Raw genomic sequence first — 8,494 nt, forward strand, 5'->3', positions numbered from 1 at the left:
TCTATCAACATTACTTATTATAACACATGAAAGGTATAAATATGTTACTACCGAATATTAAGCCTTCATATTTTGTTCCAATAAGATTCCAAACTATTGGCATTCATTTCAACTGAATCATTTATCCACTCATGTAAAGGATGCATGATTTAAGTTACCTTTACAAAACATTCATTTGATGGCATTCAACAAATGATGATCAATGCTCAACAATCATGCTGTGAAATTAGTAGTTTAGGAAACTATTAATCCAATTACTTCACCAGTACCCTAGGTACTTTATGGGGATTGATAAATGGTCTTTAATGAGTCCAACCACATAAACTCTGGTCGTTATGTAAGGCCATGGCTAGTCATCATAGAAACATGTCCTCTTAGAATAGTTAAACTCCATAACTCACTAATCATTATTTTCAGGATCCTACATTACAATAAAAAAATACAATTGGAACCTTGCCTTTGCCATAAAAACATAGGTTCCCTTATAGAGTTGATTCTTCACACGCTTCAATACATTGGTACATTCATCCAACAAATTATGCATATCTCTTCATTTCCTCAATAATGACATCACCTATAAATATTTATTATTCCCATGTAAAACCATGTGTAATAGCCCATGCCATTGCCCGCACAATCTATGGCTATGTCCATCATCATCCTTCATCATGTATGAAATATGCATGCATATATAATGAATGTATGATCATAGTCACAAGATCAATATTAGGTCACAAAGGATTTATATCTAATAAGATCACATATTCACCTAGCCTTCTTTTTGGGTTAAATTATAAAGTTGTACCCCCGCCGCCGCCGCCGCCGCCGCAGCCGCACGACTATTTAGATATGATTATTTTAATCCTAGAGTAATAACGGTGCTCCAATTTAGTTCTACTATGCAAAACTGATCCAAAATAGTCCCATTAGGAATATTGAGATCAATTTTGTAAAGCCAAGGGACTAAATTGAGATTAATTTTATATCACAATTATAATATGAGGGATTATTTTGGAACAATTTTATATTATGAAGGGACTAAATTGGAGCAACGTGATACTTTGGGAGTAAATTGACCATACAAGAATAATTTAGGGACTATTTTAGGATTTTATTGATTTTTTTTATCCAACCAATTTGTGTTTAATGAAAGTTATGCAAAGCAATTAATTATCATAGTTCTTAATTAACAAAAAATGTTTATGATATGACAATTTTTATCTTCTTTTTATGTTTAATTAGATTTAATTTACTTAAATGACATCATTGTCGCTAACTTGGGGATGTTTGGATAAATGTTAAGGATCTGGTCAACAAACTTGTTTCGATGATGCAAAAAGGAAAGAGGGCAGTTTGTGTTCTCTCTGCCACTGGTTCAATTTTGAATCCATCCTTCCGCCAGCCAGCTTCGTCAAGTACCAATGTAACATATGAGGTAAGCACGTACATGAAATTCTTATCTGGATTTCTTAATTTTATATTTTAAATTTGTTCTGAATAATATATCATGTTGCCAGTCCAACATATTTCGGATAAAAAATTGATGACGTTGTTGTTGTTTTTAGATTAGATATACCATTCTGCTTCACGACGAATATATTTTTAATAAATATAATGGCTGTATAATATAAATCTATTTGCTAACTGGTTTAAATGCTTGCTTTATTCAATTGGTTATGTTTTCGAAATCCAAATTTCATCTTCAATAATTTGCTTACATTCCAAATCACTGCTTTATATAATGAAACTAGGTCATTTTATTTTATGCTTTAAGATTACGAAATATGATCATGAGCTTGTATTCATTCTTGAAACAGTTGATGTAATGTCTTCCGCATTGAAGCTGTGGTAATGATGCATGATAGTTTAGGGTTAAGATTTTTTAATGTAACTAGAATAATGCAATGCATATATCTCATGCAAGGAAACTTAGAATTCATATTTTACATACCACGAAAAAATGCAAAAACATACTCTCTTAAGATGCAATTTTGTAATTATGAGAATTAGAAGCAGAATGATAAATGATATGATTAAATAAATCTATATGAAGAAATCAACAAGAAAATTTAACTACCAATATCAACAAGCATTTTGTATTTTATTCATTACAAATATAATATCAATTGTATCAAATTTGAACAAAGTTAGTAACACTAGGAAGCTTGTAATAAGATATATGGAGAAATTAGATAGAAGAAAAGATTCATCGAATTAAAAAAAAAATTAGATCTCACACATGGAAAAGTAGATGACTTGCCCTTATAATTAGAGTCACACTTTTATAGTACTCAAAAGCATTGCTCTTTGAACATGCACACATAATATGCAAAATTTAAAGAAAAAATTATTTAAGCACAAGATCAACCCAATTATTTTCAGATAATCATCAAATTCAAACTTTTTTTTTTTTTGATGTAAAACCTAAATTTGATGTAACAAAATTTCTAATGCCATATAATACATATAGTTCCCATGAAACAATTGCCTAATGCCTTTCTATAATCTGTAACAAACATGCCACAATAGATTTTTTTTTTAAATTTTTTTATCTAGGTTAGAAGATACCCACACTGCGTTAATATTATGGTGATTCCTGGAAGCGAATTGCAGTATGGCCTGAATACAACAAGAATTTTGCAAAGGCCATTGCACTGGTGCCCGAATACAATGTTAAATAAGTAAGAGTTCCCACATTATGGATGGATGTGAGCAAGGAAGCTATTCCATTAAACTAGAATTAGGATAAAAACTTGGAATATTGATTTTCTTACAAATAAATTAATTAAATTTATATATATTATGATTTATAAAAAGATAAATATCCTACACATTTAAGAAATTAAATGGGTTAGAGGATAGCCAAGCAGATTGATAGTTTAGGATTTAAGCTATGGTATTCATGTAGGAGTTGCACTAGAAATGGTGTTGTGTGATTATAAATAAGAGTATTAAGGATTATATTATAGAAATTAATAGAATTTGAGATGGAATTATAGCTTTAAATATTATTATTTATTCTAAAATTATTAATATGATAAGTAGTTATGCTCCTCAAGTGGTTTTGAATATGTGTTCAAAATTAACATTTTGAATTGACTTAGAAATATTAATATAAAAGATATTTTAAAGAAAAAGTTTTTATTGGGGAAGATTTAGATGGACATATTGGTAGAGTGATAGAAGATTTTAAAGTTGACTTTTCCGGTAATTTGTGGCAATAGTTCCATATTTGAAGGATTCATGCATCCAACTTGCATACATCAGATTTAAAATTGAAAGTAGAAATTTAATTTGGCCAAAGTAATTCTATTACATATCTCGTCATCCCTAGGCTAATATATACGGTTGGTACAAGATACGCCCAATTCTTTTCCATAGAAATATCAAATTCAATCGATTTTGAAGCAACATAAATTCGAAGAGCCACAGAAATGGTATACTTCCTGTGAAACAGAAGCCCGAGGCCCTTCTAGAGACCATGACAGACATGCCACAACGGATGAAGTGTATAGGTAAGCAGTTAGCAAGCTTTGGATAAATCCTAAAACCGCAAGCTAACGGGCGTAAGTAGCACCAAAGCAACAGTCGAGCATCAGGTAATAAGAGGTAAATCTTAATGAATTAACTTCAAATTGCTTCTGTTATGGCAAACGCCTAAATTTTTATGGTTTAGCTACATAGCAATGATAATATGACATTTCCTAGAGTAGGTCCGGCTTAGGTAGTTAGGATTAAACAATTGAGTTGAAATTTCTTACAAAAGAAATCATAAAAATAGTTTACATATCGTTCTCCAGGGTATGTTCGATATCATTTCCCTTTCTGGTGCACTTATATATGCTAAAGCTGGCGGTACAGTTTCAAGAACTAGTGGACTAGGTATATGCCTTTCTGGTGTAGATGGTCGCATTGTGGGTGGTGGTGTTGAGGGACCTTTAATGGCTGCTGGTCCAGTGCAGGTACTGCATTCACATTATCTTTCTATAATAACCATACTATTCTACGAGAAATTTAATCCTTCTATTAAGCAGGTGATTGCAGGTTCCTTCTTGATTGATGTTAAAAGCGATATCGGTGCCACTACAAAAACACAGGATTTCACAATTGAACTGGCAACAGAAACAGCAGGTTGCACAAGATTGATATCACCCATCAGCATGGAATCAATCATAGAGTCTTCTAGGAAGATAACATCATCTAGGGGAAGTGACGATTATCAGAACATGGGTGGAGGTTTTCACCTGTTTCACTCGTGGCCGATTTTTCCATCACCTCACTGGGATGGTATGTACTTTCTCTCTGTTCTTTCCTCAAGTACAATTTGCTAACTTTCTGCACTTTACACATCTCTTACTACTCGAAGATCCAGATGATGTTATCTTGCAGGCCTCTCCCCCTCTTGCAGGGTGGAAAAGGTATTGGAAAATTCAGTCATCATGCACATAATTGAATTAAACCTGTTAAGAAATATAGTTAAAGAGTTTGTATGAGACAGCTATAGTTTTTCACAAAGGTGGATGTAAATCTGTAGTGGGATAAGTAACTTTATTTTTTAAGTTGCTGTTAAAAACTGTTTTCTAACATTTATATATCTTGAAAGTAATGAGAAGGCTATAGCCAAAAAGAACTATGTTTATGGCCTGAAAAGGAAATCAGTAATAAAGTTGTCCCAAATAGACCCTAAATTGCTTGACATCTACCTAAAGCATAGCTCATTATGTAATGTAATAGAAAGTATGGTTGTGTCCTGGACTAGGAGGCATGTTTTGATTGATGTCCTATTGTAAATCTGATAGGAAATACTTGAGTTCTCAAGTATTTCTAACCCAAACCAGTAACTATACAGCAGCCAACTGCTGTCCACAGCAGCAAAACAGCAGGAATTCGATGAAAACGCAGCAGGAAATATGGAAAAACAGGAGAAAAACACAAGATATTACTTGTTTTTCAATAGAAATCAAAGAAAGCAGCAAAGATACAATATGTTCTTCAATCCGAGAGGAAGAACAACTCTCCACGATCTCCGGCAAAGCCAAGAGCCCAAAGCAAACCCTAGATCTCAAAGAAAAAAGTCAAATTCAAGATGAGGAGCTAATTCCCCCCAAACTCCTAATTATACAAAATTAATCATAAAGGACAATCATAAACTTCCTAAAACAGCCTTTCACGTTCGAAATTTCCCTCATAAACTCCCCCTCTCAAGCCTACGTGGATTCACAGCAGAGCCGTTTCCGCCCAGGCTCCATCTCGCGTAGACGCGGACCGGTCCCTGCTGGAACGGTCCAACCGGCCCATCCTGGGCCAGTCTAACAAAATCTACCGTGTTTTATTGGTCTATTTGAAAGATGCAATGACATTTACCATGTTTGTATTTTATCATGTTTGTGCATAGCAACTTTGAATTACTTATGGCCTCTAGTTTTTGAAGAAAAATAATATTGAAAACCATAAAAATAAAATATTGTTGTAGAACCAATTGTTAGAAAGATTAAACTAGACAAATCTCTTTAGGGACATTCCATTGAAACCTTCCATACTAGTAAAACTAACAGTCAAGTTCTTAAAATAAACCATCAAACCTTTGTATTTTATATTTTCATAAGATCAAACCAAATCATTAAGAATTTAATAACTTATTGATAAGAGAGTTGTTTTGTTTTACTCAAGTACCACTGTGGACGCTAATTGATTTTGATAACTAGTATCTGAAGTTTGACTTTCAGTAATCATGTCTATTATTATAATAAGTACATACAATGTTATAGTAATTTGATTGATCGCTTAGATAAAGATGTTAAAAATAACAGGAATCACATTCATAATTTGGTCAGTGGATAAAAAAATAATTTGTTTTTATTTTTTTCTTAACTTTTTTTTTTTCTGCGAGGGCTTCAATGAGTCAGTAGTGTTCTTATTCATTCTTTTGCTTTATACCACTTGTGCAGGGCCGGCACATTAGTAGAACTACGGGAATATGCCAATCTGCTGATTATGTGATATTCAGGACTAGCAGTCTTTGGAGTTTGAAATGAAGTAGTTGTTAGCATTTTGTAGTTTTGCATCCTTCTAAATTCCGGTAAGTTCGGTTTTGTCCAGTGGGGGGAAAATGTACATATGAAGCCTAATTTTGCCACACAACCATTGCTGCCCAGGATCCGATGTACAAATGTAGTTGTCCTGCAAATGCTTTTATCCTTTGTTGTGTTGAAATGCTAATTGCTGCTATTTAACGACAGCACTGCCAATTGTGATGCCCTTATTTGTGAGAGCAATATATTTTTTGCTTTGGCTTGGCATATTGTTACTGCTAGGATCATAGAGGTTGCTCTCGAATAGATCAAATAATTTTTTTTTATTTGACTCGTTTGATTGAATATATGCTGATAAATGGTCAAATTAATGATAACTATTAACTAAAGATTTGGTGAATTGCACTGTGTCTCTGAATGGTTGGACCAGTTTAGATATGCACGAACAATCTAGCTGGCTCAATGGATCAATCTAAAGCTTGTAATTGAGCTTGCATCTTTTCCATGTACATCGAGGACAGTTCCCAATCGTAACAAATACATAAAGAAAACCCTCCAAAAATAGTATGTAGTAAATTGACCTAATCACTCTTTAGTCTTAATTTAATCAAATAAGGGTGTTCCTTTTACAGTGCCTGCAGGTGTCAATTTATGTGTATTTAGAGTCAACTAATATGATTATGATGGTCTGTCGAAGTTGCTAGGGTTAGTGAGATGATTCTTTACCTTAGATTCTGAAGGGGATGTCACACCCATGAGTGGAGGTCAATTAGTGTGCTTATAATTTTTTTTCAAATACAAATTCTTATTTTTCTTTTTTCAAATAAAATCTAAATATGATACTAAAATAACTAAACAAAATACACACAACATAATTTTCTATTGATTAAACAAGATAAACATCCACAAAGCAATTTTCCCTAAAAATTATTTTACTAATTACCATTCTTAGATTTCATTGAAGAGAGGGTCTGGAGCAAGAGGTGGAGATGTAAAGTTGACAGAGAGGAAAAAATCCTTATGAGCGTACGGGAATGTGACAGAAAATTTCACACGGTTGCTTTGGTCAACGTCAACCTTTTGTCTTCAATGAGTCAAGGTTTGACTTGAATAAAACTCTATGAAGAAGTTATTGGTGTCAATGGGCCGCCAACTACACCGTTACAATGGGGAAGGTGAAAGTAATTGAGCTATTATGCCTCCTTAAGAGGGTGAAAGTGATTGTGTAAGAGTGTCTCCGCTTAGCTATGGGGACTAAAGGAGAGTTACTAACTATTTAGTGTAATATTTGGAGATGACTTCGGGGGTTGGATGTAAATCAAGTTGATCGAACCACTATAAAATTCTTGCGTGCTTGTTTTTTTTCTTTCCATTTTTTATTTTCCTGCTCTTTACTTCTTGCATGTTTAATTTCTACAAATTTGGGTGAAGCATTATTATCTTTTAGATACAAAATATTTGTGTATATATATATATATATATATATATATTTCTACAAAAGTCAAAAATAAAAAAAAATAATATTTGTTCATGTAGCTTCCGCATTTTAAGGTTTGAATTTGGTTGTTTAAATTTCAAATGAAATTTTTGAAAAAGATTTTTAAAACATTAATTCTACCCCCTCTTCGTGTGTCATTCCGTAGTTCAAATGATTTCACAACCATCCATTGAACTTTCAATTGGTATCTGCGAGGGTTCTCTTAAATTACGGTTTAAAAATATAGAGAAATATCCAATGATACATTTTTTAAATGTAAGTACTCTTGAAAGGTATTAAATTACCCGTCTATCTATTTTTGAGAATATCCCATTTGATTTTTGAAAAATTTGTATGTCTACTTTATTACAATTAAATGACTTTCAAATGTAGCACATGATACAAGTTTATTATTATGTTTCTTTCTCGCATTGTGAATGGATTAAAAATATAAATCTTGTTTAGTGAATGGAGTATGGAAGATAGGAATTTAGCACAACTAAATATGAAGTGTTTGATCTTTTGTGTGTCTTAAAATATTAAAATTAAATCTGTGTATCAACCTACACCTATGTCAATGAAATTTGTTATAGGTTGTGCATTATTTATGAGGCACCAATGAATAAAAAAAAAAATCCTGTTTAAACTTAATGTTGCATGTATCTGAACTCTTTCCCATTAAAGCTAGTGAAATTAGATCTGATATGTATACTATGTTTACTAAGATAGTCTCTTTCTTGTATGCTTTAGGTGGAGAACTTTCAAATTTTGAAAAAATAAACAAGATACTACATTACTTACATGATATTTTGATACCAAAGTCACTGCTATTTTTGATTTAAAAAATTTAAATGTGTATTCTATTGACAACTTATTAAGCTCTCTAATTACTTATGAGCAAAATATGAGCCAAATACTTCTATAAGCAAATGATAGGAAAAAGGAGAGAATAGTGGCACTGAAGGTCGAGGACACAAATAACACT

The 8,494-nt window shown here is 32.4% G+C and overlaps 1 protein-coding gene across 4 annotated transcripts; it reads left to right on the forward strand.

Annotated features, from left to right (window-relative positions):
• The first annotated feature begins 1,055 nt into the window (after positions 1 to 1,055).
• Positions 1,056 to 7,393, forward strand: LOC110095409 (AT-hook motif nuclear-localized protein 1-like). 4 transcript variants are annotated; one of them, XM_020820941.2, is made up of 4 exons: positions 1,056 to 1,435; positions 3,801 to 3,962; positions 4,035 to 4,287; positions 6,985 to 7,393. In XM_020820941.2, exons 1-4 carry the CDS (start codon positions 1,328 to 1,330, stop codon positions 7,140 to 7,142), a joined length of 681 nt encoding a protein of 226 aa, XP_020676600.1. In that variant the 5' UTR covers positions 1,056 to 1,327; the 3' UTR covers positions 7,143 to 7,393. The 4 variants fall into 4 exon arrangements, with proteins under 4 accessions (XP_020676600.1, XP_028554850.1, XP_020676603.1 ...); XM_028699017.1 differs by lacking the exon at positions 6,985 to 7,393 and adding an exon at positions 4,367 to 4,627 and having other exon boundaries at positions 1,068 to 1,435; XM_020820944.2 differs by lacking the exon at positions 6,985 to 7,393 and adding an exon at positions 5,949 to 6,356 and having other exon boundaries at positions 1,277 to 1,435.
• The last annotated feature ends 1,101 nt before the right edge of the window (positions 7,394 to 8,494 follow it).

Source organism: Dendrobium catenatum, unplaced genomic scaffold (genome assembly GCF_001605985.2).
Source record: "Dendrobium catenatum unplaced genomic scaffold, ASM160598v2 fragScaff_scaffold_1202, whole genome shotgun sequence".
Lineage (NCBI taxonomy): Eukaryota > Viridiplantae > Streptophyta > Magnoliopsida > Asparagales > Orchidaceae > Dendrobium > Dendrobium catenatum.

Bases quoted from the DNA above. Each gene is read 5' to 3' on its own strand.
- LOC110095409 (XM_020820941.2), top strand. From the start codon at position 1,328: ATGATGCAAAAAGGAAAGAGGGCAGTTTGTGTTCTCTCTGCCACTGGT. The intron at 1,436-3,800 runs GTAAGCACGTAC...ATCGTTCTCCAG, and splicing joins GTACCAATGTAACATATGAG to GGTATGTTCGATATCATTTC. The intron at 4,288-6,984 runs GTATGTACTTTC...TACCATTCTTAG, and splicing joins TCCATCACCTCACTGGGATG to ATTTCATTGAAGAGAGGGTC.